Consider the following 16,756-nt stretch of genomic DNA (forward strand, 5'->3'; position numbering starts at 1 on the left):
AAGGTTACACATGCAGGTTTAATTGATAGAATAAGTAAATATTTGGCCTCTTAGTTTAAGCAATTCTTGCTGTAAGTTGCACTTCAGACTGCCCCCAGGATTTGAACCTGGACTTCCTCAAACCCAGCCAAAAGCAATTGCTAGGAGCATGAGGTGTGCTGACCAATTACACTAAGGCAGTCTGTAATGTACATTTATTTACAACAAAGAATTAAGGTGTGAATAGGCATTATGCACTAATAAACTTTTTAGAAATGAATTACTTTAGAAATGGGAGTTGGTGATTTATTAATCTGTTAAAATTAATCTGTTAGAAATTAACAAAATGTAACATTCTTGCAACATTTGGCTGAAAAAATCTAGGACTAATTCTTCTAATCTAATCTCATTCTTCTAAATTTGTCTGTATAATCTTCAATATTGATCAATACATATTTATATATAATGAACATGTAGATTTAAAAACATGACTATTTTGATACCAAGTCTGGACATTTATGAGAACAACATTGGTAATTACAAACCTGTCCCCAGTGCAGGTTTTAGCGTGTATGTTGAACCATCTCTCCCTGTGATATCTAAAAAACAGGCTGAAATTCCGTTTTCACAGAGTTTTCTGACCTGGTCCTTCATGATGGCGTTCAGAGGAGATATTACAAGGACACACGCCATAGGGTCGTCAGAAAGAAAGGGCATCAGCTGAAATATGATACTTTTCCCAAATCCTGTTGGAAGAAGACACACAATGTCCTTTGACTCCATAAAAGCACGAAGTGCAGTTATTTGTTCTGGCTTTAACTCGTACGTGATCCCAATCTTTTGTTTAGCTTTTGTTATTCGGTTGAAATCCATGGTTTTCGTTGAAGTGAAAGTAGAAAAAACCCACGTGTTTTGTATAATATTAATGAAGTGAAAGTAGATTAAAAACACTAATTTTGTATGATTGACCTGTCTTTTTTATAAAATATACTTATGTAAATAGTATTTTCTACCTTATTTGTACAATCTTTTGAGTTTTAATATATGGAATTAAGACCGATATGTACGCACTTATTTTTTTCCGTAAATTGTCCGTGTTGTAATCGCGGACGTACATTATCTCTTTTCGGTATGCGTTATGCGGTACATGGTAGTGTCTCTGTGTGCGGAGACGCAGAGGACTATGGGTAGTATGCTCGTACAAAAGTAGTTCGCGAGATTTGGGGAGAATAACATATCCCACAATGCCTGCATGGAAGAGTTTGGTTTGGTACAAACGAACTCTGGCGGAAGTTTGAGTATGTGTTTGCATCACCCGTATTTATAACCTCTAAAGATAAGACAGTCGCGGGTGATTAATCACAACATGGTTTAACTGAGGCTGTGAAAACGTCTTTTCAAATTCATAAACATCTTTTTATTGTCTTTGGATTTAATTTACACGATTATGAACTCGGAATACATGGCTACTTCAAATCTCTTTCGGAGGAAATTCCGGCGAAGTTACCGATCAAAAATCGATTATATCAACCAAAGTCGCTCCCTTGTTTGATCCTTGTTGGCACAATTAAAAATTAATAAACAATAAAAACACAGGGAAATGCACTTTAGTACGTTGTTAATGCATCAGATTTTATCATTTTCGCAGGTAAACAATAAACTGCCTATTTACCGAAGCCTATGTTCCAAATAAAAGGCGATTGTTTCATTGTTTCCCAAGTTAAAAAGCAAAATGAAACGAAAAAAGCAAAACAAGCTAAAACCACCCTCACAAGTGAAAATGACAACGCGTTGAAATATTTAACCTCAATTTACTTCACAATAATCAGCACCAATGTTATTTCCATGTTTCATAGATTATATTCGCACGTGAACTGTTGCACAACAAACTGCCAGCTTCAAACAAAGAACCTCGTTTTCGAAATGCGGTAGATCGGCGATGCCAGTCATAAGACCAGTCTATCGCAATGAATTGCCAGTCTACAATATATGGAATAACGGGCCATTCTTTAATAGTATTTTCGCAATTATCTCAAATTTGGAACAGAAATCGCCTATAATTTTTGCATTTTATATTTTCCTTTCCCTAAGGATGATTTATGCTAAATTACGTTAAGATTAACTCAGTAGTTCTTGAGAAGAAGATTTTTTAAAATGCACCCCCCTTTTTTACAGTTTCGAGGTTTTCTCCGCTTTGAATACAATCTGGCCTTTTATTTTTGCAATTTATAGAGGATGATTTGTGCCAAATTTGGTTAAATTTAGCCAAGTGGTTTTAGAGAAGAAGATCAAAATGTAAAAAGTTTACAGACGGACAGACAGTCGGACAGACGGATGGACGGACGGACGGACGACGGACAACGGGTGATCAGAAAAGCTCACTTGAGCTTTCAGCTCAGGTGAGCTAACAAAAACTACATATTAAGGTCAGACGACACGTTCATCGAATATGATGATTATTTTTAAAATTTTGAACGGCCTGATGATAAAGCAGATAAATTCATTATTGTTTATTATCATTTTTAAAATAATTAAAATTTTTAAAATATATACTAGCATATATATGCCAAAATTTTTATTTCAGCAATTCACGTGTATTTCAATAAGATTATATAGAAAATTGCATACTTTAGAATCTAGCACAAATGCCTGGTTAGGTACCGTAATTTTTTCCAAGAAAGCCTGTCAAAACAGTAGTGACTCAATTACAACTTTTTGGAAAAAGTTGTACTGGTATAGAAATTAAGAATGTGTTATTTCCCTTAAAATGAGCTAGCACGACGATACTCTTAAATTGTCATCATGCATTTCCTTAAGAACTGATTTAATCTCTCATTCTACAACATTCTGCCATTATGTCATAACCTACCCGCGGGGCACACGACCTCGTCGGCATGGCGACACTCCTTTCCGTCGTAGAACGTTCCGGCGGCTGCGCATGTCTGGATGAAGGCTCTGTCGTCTGCGCAGTGAAGGTACTGGTTACACGAGCCCCGGAGTCGAGAGTAGGACCACCCTCCCTTCAGCGCCGAATCGTCACACAGACCAGAGGAGCTCTTACCTACATAAAATATTCATTGACAGTAACATTCCAAACAAATTACTGTGCGGGGGAAGAGGGGAATAAAGTCGTTGGAGAGGGAATTTTTGTTTGATAGTAATGGTAAATATGATTAAAAAATACAAATAAGTAGCATAAAGTAGCAAATAAGTAGCATAAAATTCACAAAAAATTGATAAAATTGCAATATTTAGTAACTATAGTACTGAAATGGCAGACGAAAGCGAAGGTTTTCTTGTCTAATGATAAAGCTATTTTTTTCATCAAGCCATTGTTCGTAATTTTTTGAAATCAGTTTGTTTTATATTTTATATTCAATAAAATTGGATAGTGTTGTTTAATAGAATTATATACATGTATTTATCAAAATCTAATGTAAAAATCTTCTGGAGCATAGTACGATTAGAATCATTGCTATTATTACCTACTTTGTATCGGCATAAATAAAATAATTATTTCGCCATATTCTGCATGGAGGAAAGCACGAATTTCAAGATACCGAGTTTGTTTGTGTGCTTTTCTCCATTAAATGATCCTCCTTTAAAACACTGTCTAATTTCTTTGATTGCTTATTAAATTCATTGTTCTTTCACTAGATAAAAATGATTGTATCAATATAATGCTTTTATTTAAATTATAATTATACATAATTGACATTGATTCACATTTACCAGGGATATTTATAACACTGTATTTGTCAAAAACATAGCACGACTGCAAGAAATATTTAAGGTGGTTTTCTACCAATTTCTTGAATGCTAATATTATGTGAGAAGTCCGATTCCTGCTAACTGTTTCCACAATGAATTTCAATTACAATATGTATAAAGTTGAAGAATAAAAGGGAGTTTCAGGCCGAAAGTGACAGATAGAGATTAGAATAGCTAAGAAATAATGTAACATTCCAAACCTTTCTCGTAGAAATCTCCGAATTTTACCATAGAACCACCATCTTCAAAATCTGAGTCGTCTTCATCCGCCACAGAGGATACGATCAAACAGCCTAACACACAGACGGAAAGTAGTTCCCTAAAATTAAACAGGAACGCGCGTGTTCACTGAACTAATATTGCATTATATATATATATATATATATATATATATATATATATATATATATATATATATATATATATATATATATATATATATATATATATATATATATATATTCGAACTATACTTTATATCATGAAATTAAAGCTTTGTTATCCAAAATTAACTTGCTATTTAAATTTAATACCTAAAATGAAATTAATTTAATAAAATATTTTTTTATAACAGGGATTCCTGTATATTATTAGACTGGTCTGATTGATTTTACTTTACATACCCAATACAAAAAAATAATACAGATAAATCAATGTGATAAAACATATACAATAATATTAGATATATAAGACACATAATAATAACTAAATAATCGAGGATATCACTGTGATGAAACAGTGGACTTACCTGATCATTATAGAGCGACTTGATGCACGGAGGGAGAATCCAGAAGTGAGGGACCGGTCATTTCTGTGGAGGTCAAAAGACCTGGATCATGTCTTTCCTTCTTTATCTATCCTTATGTAACCAATAATTATTAAAATAATTTCTCCGGCATAAAATAATGATTATGTTCACAGTTCTGGAGAATGAATTTGGACATGTTTACGGTGAAACGACCGCTCCGCTAATTAACCTCCCGGACAATTGCACGGCGCGCGCTTTTGTCGGTTCGCTGAGCAAATGGCGCGGTCAGGGCGCCCTTGAAGAAGCGCTTGTTTCACGAGCCCATTACACGTGTTTTTAGAAATCAACACATGTTTTGTGTTGTTCAGATGGTTATGGATTTAACATTGAGGATAATGGAATGGAAATAGCAATGAACAATATTATCTAGAAACGAAGTAAGTTAATTTTTATATGATATTGATATAAAAAATATTCATCACTAAAAATTTCTGCGAACGTTAATCTTGAAACTGTTTATTATATCGGTATTGAAGGATGTATTTTTTGAATGCTTAAACCTACAGAAACCCAACGTTAATTTAAATACGCATGATTGTAGCTCTATATACTGGGTATTTTTGGGCAGAAAAATCATACATTGAAAAAAAAAAAATTGCAAATGCATGCGCACTAAACATTGTCTACTTAATAATTGCTTAAACTATTTCTACAGGCATTGACACTCAGAGTTGTTATCAAATATTTATGTTTAATACCTTTGACATTTCATTTCAAATTTGCCGAAGGATGCTAACAACTATAACATGTTTTATAAATAATTAAAGAACCAGCCAGCGCATTTGAGTTTTGTAATTTATGTTTGATTGATTTAATTATTTAATATTTATTCATTTGATGAGATATCGGCGCTTCTGATTGGTCGAAAAATTTCTTTGATACCTGCATCAATAAAATTTTTGCCGGATCTACTTTTCTCAACTGTTCTGATCTAACACTATTTATAGAACGGGAATTTCCAAGATAAACACTGTCAAGAAAAGTAAAGTTGTGTCTGTTTTATTGTCAGCAAACAAAATGCAACCTTGTGAATATAAAAAATTGAAACTTTAACCTTCAAAAATAAACAAAACACATTATTTGATTCACGAAATAGAAAATTAAGCGTCTTCTCACGATTTCGTCTGCTTGAGATCAATCAACATTTAGGCCTACAGCGAGTCTGGCTGTTCCTTTTCCAGGAATATTATAACGAACATATAGGCCTATAAACTTTCAAGGTAACACTGCTGTTCAAATTTGGTAACGATAATTTTTAAATTTACACACGTACATGATCGGTCATCAGAATAAGCGTCGTAAAGAAAAGCTATGAGTGATGCATCAACTGCTTCTGCGCATTCCAAGCGGCTAATATACCATTTAAGTACATCACTGGCTATCTAGTTACCACAACGTTTACAAGAGTCGCTTATACATACTATTCTCTGTCGACATATCAGCTATTTTCATCCACGATCGCCTTTTCTTGGATGATTATGTCAAGTTGCATATTCCAGCGATCTCACATGAAAACTAGTTTTATTACGAGTTTTTCTGCACAGTGAATAATATCACAAGCTATCGCATGTATTTTCCTTTCGTTTTCAATTCAGCCGGTTCAGATTTTAACTCACTATTTGTGTTTAATCCTTTAATTCAGCTCAATAGCTCTGCATCAGCTGAGGCGCATCCATTTTGAATATTGTTGCTGTTGTTGTTTTGTATTCATACGCACCGCTTCATTTACATTATTTACATTTTTGATCAATGACACATCACATTTTTTTATTTGAAAATGTTTTATTAAATGATAAGAAATGAAGATAATAATTTTTCTATTGATCGACGTATCAAAGAAAAAATTGACCGGAAAACTTTTTCATCAATGCGCTACGCGCATTGATGAAGTTTTCCGGTCAATTTTTTCTTTGATACGTCGATCAATAGAAAAATTATTATCTTCATTTCTTAATTCGTAGCCTTATTTTCAATGATTTCTTAACCATAATTATATCCTTATAAGATGTATTATTACGAGAATAGATGAAATAAATATAGTGTAATCAAAATGAGATTCAAAATTCTGAAAATATTTTTAATCTATGTAAAAGATGATGACTCCATTTCGAAGACAATGAATATTTTGTTTATTCAGTGGTAATTTTGTAAAATTATGCAAATCTCGATTGTGTCTGTCCCAAACGTGCGACATTTGGGTCATTGATGTTTGAAATGACATGAACTTTACGTTACAAGTTTTATTCGTAGTGCTAACCGAGACAGAGACACAAGAAATATTATTCATGATAAACAGTACAAATAACTGTGATTTAATTAAGAAATAAACAGCAGTTCTAAGCCCCCATCGAATTAACTGAGAGACAAAAACACCATATACAGGTGATGAAGGAATATTGCTACAAAAGTAAGGAAAGTTGACTATAGAATTGAAGTCATTGCGTTTATCATGAAGTTTTGTTGTTAAGTTACCTTCAATGTCCATTTCCAGTAAACTACCAAATATATATGAAACACTTGACGCAGACTCTGGTATCTGTGGTAAACAATTTTTTTGGAGAGTTAAACGTCTTTTTAAGCCAAGTTTTGATCCACCGAGCGAGAAATGAATTTCTTGAAACTAACTTCACATCTGTACGATGCCCCTATTCATATAGAGATGATTTGGATATTGTAAAAATTGTTTTAAAAGTATTGAGAACCATTTGGAATAAACGTCATATTTTAGCCACTTTTAGACCTCCCAAAGAAGTTTTTATGGAACAAACGTCAGTTTTAGCCACTTTTAGACCCCCCCCCCTCTTCCCCCAAGAAATCTAACCTTTTAAAATTTTCTAGCTCATTACATCTCCATTTATTTTTCAAAAGATGATTTTGGCTATTCAAAAGTTTGAACGAGGAGTTTAGGTATCCAATTCTATCTGTAAATAATGTCAGTTTTGCTACTTTTGACCCTCAAAGTTAAAATAAAATACCTTTTACCTTGTTTCACATCGACAGGACACCTATAATCATATTCCAAGAGTTTATTTGGCAAAAGTTAAAAAAGCACACACAAACAAAAAACCTTCATTTTTTAACATATAAATTGACCACTGGGATAAAAATTATTTTTCCGAAACCTTATCGCACATGTACAGAACAACCAATCATACTTCAAGAGATAATCTAATTACTGTACACAAGGAGTTTTGAAAATTAAATTTTTTGTGAAAAAACGAAAGAAAAACAAAACAAAAGCAAACAATCAAAAACCCCATAATTTTTTCATCATCTAATTAACCCCTGGAATAAACGTGAAATTTACAAAATTTTATTACAAATCATAAATTATAAACCCCGATATATCGATTGTACTCCAACATAAACCCCGATATATCGATTGTACTCCAACATAAACCCCGATATATCGATTTTACTCCAACATAAACCCCGATATATCGATTTTACTCCAACAGTACGTCATGTGCGTCATTGATGAACTTTATTGAACTACACTTACATATTTGATTTGTAATGTTATCACAGACAAAGACGGTAGAAAAAGTAAATATTATATCAAAAAAGTTACAGGTTTGACTTCAACATGTGTTTTAATGGCATCTGTTTATGTAGCTAAAAATTGATATACAGAAAAACACTTTTAAACTATGATATATATTATATGAGTGGATTGAATTTCTATACAAAGAGGAGGGGATTTCGAGGCAGTTGATAGGTAAGTTTACGTGTGAATTTATTAAATTTAATTTTGGGGGGAGGGGGTGGGAAGGGAAAGTTCGGATTTACCGACCTTATTTTATGAAGCACAATTGTTTTAATTTTACCATGTACGGAGAACAAAGGTTGTCATTTATAAAGTAAAAATAATTGGTTCAGCAAACAAACAAGAAAAAAACAACGTTCGTGTCCAACACCTCTTTTTGTTTGCTGCTTAGCAGTTATTGTCCAGTACTTTCTCATAGGCAGAGGATGTTGGATGGAAAATGGTCGGAACATCATTTGCAAGGGAACACATTCCGCTTACAGTATCCAAGGAAACGGCCTTACATGTGACGTTGACAAGACAATGTCGTGTGCACACAGACCAACTTCCGGCTAAAGTCGTGTCGGTAGAGGCGGAGACGGCAAGTTGTTTCCCGATCAGAACAAACTTGGCGCAGCAATCCTGAACTCTCTCTGGAAAAACATCATTTTAACAGTTAACAGCCTATTGACAGTGAATATTTAAATGGATTAGACACGATTTTAGAACAGAATTTTTATTTTTATTTTTTATCAAATGGTTTACTTGCACATTTTGAATTATTGACCAAAATTTGAAGGTTAGAATTTAAGTTATAAGGGAGATACAGAGGTAAGAAATCATTGTTATGTAAACAAAGCTCGAGTCTTATATTTGTTTACAAATAATGTAAAGTGTGGAATTACCATTTCTTTGACATAATAACTCGTGGGAAACAAAGCAAACCTATTCAATGTGTTTATAAAATATATTATCAATAGAAGAAGCAACATTTAGTGAAACTTATATTAATAAAATACATGTTTAAACAATAACAAGGCTCAAGCTTTGTTCGCAAAACAAAGAATTCCAAACTCTCATTGATTATAACTCAATATCTGACTTTCAAATTTTGATAAAGCATTAAAAATACTCATTTTATTCATTCTTAACATAACAAATGGAAAAATAAAATTTAAAATTTTGAGCTTTAAAAGGAAATTGAGAAAAGGATTTTTTTCAAAATTTGAACCGATCCTGATTGATTACACCAAGGAATCAATAAAAAATCAACAAAGTACAAACCATTCTTGACTTAACAGTCTTGAATACTTCCAAATCTGTGAATTATTCCTATTTTGCATTATTTTGTTCGGAATCAGTTTAATTAAAGTCAAGCGGAGTTGGTTCGTAATTCTGCAAATTCGTTTCAATTTCATGTTAATAAATATTTGTTTGAGTAACGACTTTATATGCATGTGCTAAATATCCAACATTCCCGATTTTATTTTCAAAAATATTTTTTGAATAAATAAAAAACATGTTTCATTTATATTTCGCCTAATCATTAAATCATATTTTTACCAAACAATCAAATTCTTAAGATAACAGCTAAAACGCCATTGTGGAACAATATTAAATTTAAGATAGGAAATCAGTCTTTTTTTTATAAATCATGGTATGCTAAAGGCGTAAGATGTGTAATTGACTTGTTTGATGAAAATGAAACTTTTCAGATTTTGAAATGTTGAAAAGAAAATTTAATATTCAAATGAATTATTTAACATATATGGGAGTAAGACAAGCTGTACTTTCAGATCTAAGGAAATACAACTTCATTAGAAATGAAGTTTTCAAACCTTTTATACCATTTAATATTAAAACCTTTGTATTAACAAAAAAAGGTTCAAAGCCAATATATGATATATTAAATCAGACAAATGTAACGCCAGTGGGAAAAGAAAAATGGAGTAGACATTTTGTTTTTACAGAAAAACAATGGGTTTCAATATTTCATTTACCTTTTATTATTACCTCAGACTCTAAATTTCAATGGTTGCAGTACAGAATAAACCATTATATATTATCTACAAACAGTTTTATGTATAAAATTGGTAAAGTGGATACTAATCTATGTACCTTTTGTGAAGATGCTGAGGAAACAATATATCACTTATTATGGGAATGTCCAAGGGTACAACATTTATTAGCAGAATTTGTTAGAGTTTGCAACTCTAAAAGAATTAGAATAGTCCTTGATAATAAAACTTTTATTTTTGGTGTCTTAGATGATGTGAAGTCAAAAGCGTTCAATATTGTACTCATATTGATAAAAAAAATACATATACAGAAGTAGATGCCAGAAAAACCAATTAACAGTAAATGCCCTTATGAATGATTTAAAACAGTTATATAAAGTATTCCAATTCTGTGCAAAAGAAAGAAGTGAAATGGATAAGTTCAATACAGACTGGGAAATTTGGACCCCTGTGATTAACTCACTCTAGAGTGCTCTCTCTCTCTCTCTCTCTCTCTCTCTCTCTCTCTCTCTCAATAAAAAAGGTGCTCAATATGTATTTTGTTTTTTCTCTCTTAGTAAACGTTCATTATATATGCTTTATTGATGTAATTGTTTTCGTTGCTTTCTTAAACATACTTTGTGTCCTTGAAAATTTGTGATGTATGTACGTGATGTATGTAGAAGCAGTTGGCTTATTAATAAACATTTCATCAAAAAAAAAAAAAAAAAAAAAAAAAAAAAGATAACAGCTAATACTGCCGAAAAATAATTGAGATAACGATATATAGACGTCTTTATCAGGAAATTGTTTATTGCTTCTGCTTCACCAAACGTCATCATACATGTGTACATTTTATTTAATATTTTGAAAAATAAATATGCAGACAAATCGAACCATTTGCACTTTTTCTGTTTTAGGTCGTAAAATATATAAGACCGTGAATGACACTATAATAGTTATTTATAGATTTACCCTCTACAGGAACAGATGTATCTGGTCCGGGGAAAGATGTTGATGTAGTGGGCTCTACACCAGTAGTCTCCACCTGCGGAGCCGATGTCGTCATGTTAGCAGCCCTAAATGACGTCATTTCGTTGATTGTCGTCATTCCATTCGTTGTCACGATATCATTCATTGACGTCATTTCCGTTACCATTTCTGTTGATACTACGGTAGACCCTGGTGTCAACATCATGTTATAAAAGTCAATGCTCCCGATGGGGTCCCCTGATATAATAGAAATAACAACCAATAATGGGAGGAGTTAAGTATAGCAAGGAACGAGACGCTAAGCGTCGAGGTTGATTTGATGATCCGCGCCTGGCAACGAGACGTGATCCAGTTCTTTGGATCAAGTTACTGTTATAATGATAAATTAATTATATACCCTTGTCTATTTAAGGAAGGAGTCTTTTCTGGTTTTCGACTTGTCAAACGTAAATTTGATTAATTGTTAATTAAATCAAGATGAAAGGAAATGAAAATAGTATCTTTTCTTTCTTTTTTTACTATCATACAACCTGGCATAGAAAAAGTAATCAAGGTTTAGATCTAACAAGGACTATATTTTTGGCGTAATATTGGCGTAGGAAAATATCACATGTTTCGCAATTCAGAATTGCTGCAGATTAATGAGTCTGTTTTAGCATTTTAAAAACAATAACATCAATGATGGATTTTTTTACTGTGAACTAATGATATGATACTTGGTTTTCAGAATATGTTTTCAAAATATGATTCGCCTATCAAATTACATTTCTATAAGCTTTTTAAAGCGCCTATTCTATACATTGATTTTTGTGAAAAAAAATTACGAAAATCAGTTTTTATCTCTTATTAAATGGTCAATATATTAGCTTTTCTGTGAATTCATATCTTTATATAAAGTCTTCATAATACATAAAAATCAGAAATATTTTATTATTGGAAGCATAAGAAATAATCAAAATTTCTTCAAAATTTAAGAAAATTAGAGGAAATGCGGGCTAAGCAGTATCAATTTTAGTATAAATATTTATTCCAATTTAGTATAATAAGTTGATAAAAATTCTGATATTCTATCATTTCATTGAAGAATAGAATCTTCAAATCTTAAACAAATGTCTACAAAACTACAAAGAGCTACACTTATTTTTATCAATCTTTACGTTGAGGAAAAAGGTAGTGACCTTGACCTGACCTTTATGTGAAAAAATTGATTAAATTTTGAATGATGAAAAATTTGATTTAAACTGATAAAACCATTTGGTAATATGATCCGTTTGGCTGTGTCAAAATTTCATGAATTTCTTATTATCAGAAGTATTTTTGATAACGAGAAGACTCCTTCCTTAAAAGTTTTAAGTAATGATTCATTCTATAAATAAAAAAAAAAAAATTACACTTCTATATCAAAGTATTTTAAGCTTTCGAAAGCACTATTCGAATATACTTACCATACTCCGGATAGGCATACGTATTAGGGTCACACAGGTCTGGAATTCCTCCTTGGGTCTTGCCTATGATAGAGGTATTGTAGAACTGGAAACAGGACATATCCCCGGTGAAGTAGTCCTTGTTGTCGTAGGACACACCGAACAGGACGTCCCCGGACAGCCGCATGTTCTCCATTGACGTCTCATCTGTTATTGTGAATTGATCAACCTCACCGTTTGCAAAAATATCAAGCTGAGGAGCAGGCCAAAGGATGTTCCAGGTCAGTGCCAGTAGCGTCCATTCTCCTGGGAGAACCAATGTGTTTACTGTCTCGAACTTTTTTCTGGAACATTTCTCTATAGTACACTCGTATATACGAAGTGTGATTGTGCCATCCGTGTTCAGCAGCAGCTGCATGCCGGGATAGGTTCCGTTACCTTCATACTGCATCAACACAGCCTTTTGTGCTATACTTGGATAAACGTAGAAGGCCCACGTGACTGCATGTTCTCCATCTAAGGAACCGTCGTTGATAAACTTCATGTAGGAGTTTTTCGCAGCATCGAACTGTAATTTGCCCAAACCAACCTCAGGGCCAGATGTGGCATACATCACATCATAATAGACGCCGTATATGTTTTTGATGACTGAGTAGCCGGTGTTATTGTGAAGGTAATCAGTGACGGGCCAGATGGCCTGGGGGTCAGGGTCACCAATAGACACATTGTTGTCCACCTTTCTCTCTCCCTTAAGATCAACATGATCCAAACACAAGGCAACTGAAAGAACCAAATCATTGTAAAAGTAAACCTGTTCTGATGATGATTAACCCGTGCTGACTTTTTAAAGCGTAAAGTTAATCATTATCATGAACCTAAAATGATTTTCTGCAGCGTGTAGGTAACCTGAGATGATTCTTTTAAATGCGTAATGATTGAGATCAACCCAAAATGTAAATTTCAGGGACGTAAAAGTGATGCTTGTTATTAATGAATTAGATAAAAAAAATATGTAAATGAGGTGAAAAAAAATTTAGGTTACTAAAATGGTAAAGATAGTATTTGAAGGAATATTATTTTGAATTGCCGGAGCCTTTGCTGACGTAGTAATGTAGTCTTTTAGATTATATACTATTAGATACAGTTTTCCCCCAAAACGTTGATCATCTTCCTGATAATTAAAAGGGTGATTGTACCAATCCAAACAATTTTAGAGATAAGTCTTGTTAGTAAAATGATTAAATAATTTACTTCTTTATCAAACAACAAACTGTTAGATTTGTCAAAATCGCACATGCCATTATGGATATCAAGTTTAAATTTGAACATAATTATTGTACATGAAATGCAATAATTTTTTCGAGCTAATGTATGCAGATGATATCGTACTTTTCTCTGACTTTGTTGAAGGTTGAAAATGCTTTCCTTAAACCGAAAACATTGCGAGCAATTGTTTAAAAGATAATTATCTGATATTTTAAAGACTTATTGTACATGTATTTAGAGTGACAATCTGTTTTTAAATGTTTCTAGGCCTTAAACAATCCTAATTTTCCAATGCATGACGTGTTCAGTCATCTCTAGACAACTCGTTCTTCGGTAATTGAAGCTCTTATTGTCTACATCCTTATCAATTTTTTTGATTAGTGATTTTTAATTGTAATACTTTACCAACATTAGCAAAAATTTAAAACAATTTACTTCCAAGTAACGAAAGTAAACAATGACAACACAATATTACTTTTTATTGTTCGAAAATCCAACTTCGGAAATGAAAAACTTTCCTAAGTGCAAATGCACTTGTATTTTGTGATCTTTAGAAAATCATTTAAGGAGTCTATTTAAATGTCAATTCCGAAAACTGGGTCCAAAATACTTGCAGAATTTCACTTATGTTAATTTAAATACATTTTATTGGTTAAAAATCAAATGTGACGAAAATGAATTCAAGAAGGATTGGAAAACAGGCACAGCTAATGTTTATCCTCTTCTCAAGTATTTATTGCTTGATTATGACTTACTTGAGATTATTTTTACAGTGTAAAGTTAATAATCATGAAGCACCCAAGATGAATTTAACAGTGTACATGTGATCACTAGTATGAATAATTCAACATTAAATGTACTCTTTAAACGGGATCATAATGATTAATATGTAATCATATTATTTTTTATCTTCCTATATCTTTCCTCTTTTAACAAAAGACACCTCTTACAATGGCATCGATTAAATGCAATTACGAAAATGCTTTAGTTTGTATACTGTAAGTCGTTTCAATTCCACGGTGCTAATACTGTAGATTCCTTATCTTACGCGAGTACTTAATTCCGCGATTCAACGGTTTTCCATTAAATCACGAGAACAATAAATCACGAATGTCGAAATTTTATCATAGTTTCATGTAGTTACATATGTTCGAAAAGTAAAAGCGAGATTTTAAAATTCGCGAGACGAGCTTCTCGCGATTTTACGCGGATATTGATTCCACGCGTTTAGTTAGGAATTTACAGTACTGTAAACGTATTAAATTTGGCGTGTACGATATTTTGCGGAAATTAGATTTTAAACAAGTTGGCGTGGATTTGAATTAGCGTATTCCTGAATATGACTATTCTTATACGTATGTACATGACATTTAGCGATATACATGATTTAGCGAAAGCCGCATTCTGCCAAAAGCGCTAAATAGAATACACAGCCAAATGTGGTACGTTTACAGTATTTCACAAATTCTCATAAAGTATCAATTGCGATTATTTTAATTTCACGCTGCTAGAAAATCAATTGATCAGAATATAGGCATAGAAACGTTTTTGAAAAACTAATGATAGTATTCACGATGGGTTTAAATTCGCGGCAAAATGATAAATCGCGAACATAATGAAATTAAAACCAACGTGATTATTTACCAATCTACAGTCTATCTGAAATAAAATATATTGTTCGGGGTAATAAAACACCGCGTTCACAGTAGAAACTTATACACCATACAATCATCCATTAGTTAGACTTATACACCATACAATCATCCATTAGTTAGACTTATACACCATACAATCATCCATTCCTTTAGCAAAATATAGTTGAGATTGAGATGTTTGAGATAGATTTTTATTTTATTTTTTCCTGATGCACGGACATTAAACAGTTGGACTAGATTTTACCTATTTTTATTTATTCAAATTAACATTATCAGTCGGTCATTTTTAATTTAGTTGAATTATGTATATCTGTAAAATAATTCATATCACTCTTATTCTAAGCATAAAATTGTTAATTTGGTCGAAAGCAGGTTTTTGTTATAAGGCTTGATTTAGTTTTCATCGTGTTTAAAGAAATAAATAATCGAAATTCAGATTGAAACATCGCAAGCAAGAAAACATTTGTACTGTTCGTAAGACCAGTTGGTTTCTGTTAATACTTTATATTATTCAAAATGCACTGTCCAGCATATTGTACTATCACAAATACCCTGATTCTATCTTGAATACATTAATAAAACTTACTAGCAAGACACATTGCAATAATAAGATTTAAAAAAGAACAACAAAGTGTTAACGTTAACATGGCATCTGTTTGAAATGATCAGAGGTTCGTGTTGTTCTGCCTGAAATTCGTATTTCGCTTAATGATTTTTGAGATGATTGACAGTTTGTTATTGTCATTTTTCATTAGTTTTAAAAAAAAAAAGTATTAAAAAGATGATAATTTTAAATACTCACCTATGAGAAAAATGAAAATTATTTTCATTGCTGCTTCGCAGTGCTGATGTTGTACTACACTACTGCTTATTGAAAAGTTGCGCATGTATAAAAACCCTCACCGATGTAGCATTGCATTAGTAAATTATAATGCTTTGAACTTGTTTAATGGATTAATTGATTCCTCGTTAGGTGAAATATTTACACGTTTCTGGGCCATAAGACTTATTCCAATACACGCTTGTGAAGAAGCTGTGTTTGTGCATACTGTGGTTAGCGTATTCTTATATAAACAAAATACCTTCTGTATCAGAGTGTCCCTGTTATAGCAAGGGTTTATTTGATGTCAGCATATTCCGGTATACCAAAGCTTTTTTGCTATCAGCATATTCTGGCACACAGCACGCGTGTTCTTCATAGCAAACCTTTATTTGACACCAGCATATTTTGGCAGACCAACTATATTTGTTTGAATCAGAGTGTTCTGGCATAGCCAACCTTCATATGCTATCAACGTATCAAAGCTTTATCTTTACTTTTAGTCAAAGTAATTTGG

At 32.4% G+C, this 16,756-nt stretch overlaps 2 protein-coding genes across 2 annotated transcripts in view; both read right to left on the bottom strand.

Moving 5' to 3' along the window:
• The window catches only part of LOC117689839 (cilia- and flagella-associated protein 99-like), a 29,149-nt gene extending 24,493 nt beyond the window's left edge, over positions 1-4,656 (bottom strand). The window contains exons 1-3 of the mRNA XM_066069227.1: positions 4,499-4,656; positions 3,951-4,069; positions 2,849-3,040 (exon numbers count right to left, since the gene is read on the bottom strand). Of these exons, the coding sequence (XP_065925299.1) occupies positions 2,849-3,040; positions 3,951-4,069; positions 4,499-4,506 (319 nt within the window). The 5' untranslated portion in view covers positions 4,507-4,656. The remainder of the gene's footprint in view (positions 1-2,848; positions 3,041-3,950; positions 4,070-4,498) is intronic.
• A 2,844-nt stretch (positions 4,657-7,500) lies between these two features.
• LOC105339621 (uncharacterized) lies at positions 7,501-16,343 on the bottom strand. The gene is made up of 4 exons (XM_034472055.2): positions 16,222-16,343; positions 12,520-13,278; positions 11,057-11,311; positions 7,501-8,737 (listed from the first exon to the last, which is right to left on the bottom strand). The coding sequence occupies exons 1-4, from the start codon at positions 16,304-16,306 to the stop codon at positions 8,493-8,495; spliced, it is 1,344 nt and encodes a 447-aa protein (XP_034327946.2). The 5' UTR covers positions 16,307-16,343; the 3' UTR covers positions 7,501-8,492.
• Positions 16,344-16,756: the final 413 nt, after the last annotated feature.

The sequence above is a fragment of the Magallana gigas genome, chromosome 8, assembly GCF_963853765.1.
Source record: "Magallana gigas chromosome 8, xbMagGiga1.1, whole genome shotgun sequence".
NCBI lineage: Eukaryota > Metazoa > Mollusca > Bivalvia > Ostreida > Ostreidae > Magallana > Magallana gigas.

What these genes read in the sequence shown, in the direction of transcription:
- LOC105339621 (XM_034472055.2), bottom strand. Translation starts at nt 16,306, where the DNA reads ATGCGCAACTTTTCAATAAGCAGTAGTGTAGTACAACATCAGCACTGC. An exon ending in AATTTTCATTTTTCTCATAG is followed by an intron (nt 13,279 to 16,221) that starts GTGAGTATTTAA and finishes TGGTTCTTTCAG; the next exon opens with TTGCCTTGTGTTTGGATCAT. An exon ending in TACATCTGTTCCTGTAGAGG is followed by an intron (nt 8,738 to 11,056) that starts GTAAATCTATAA and finishes ATGTTTTTCCAG; the next exon opens with AGAGAGTTCAGGATTGCTGC.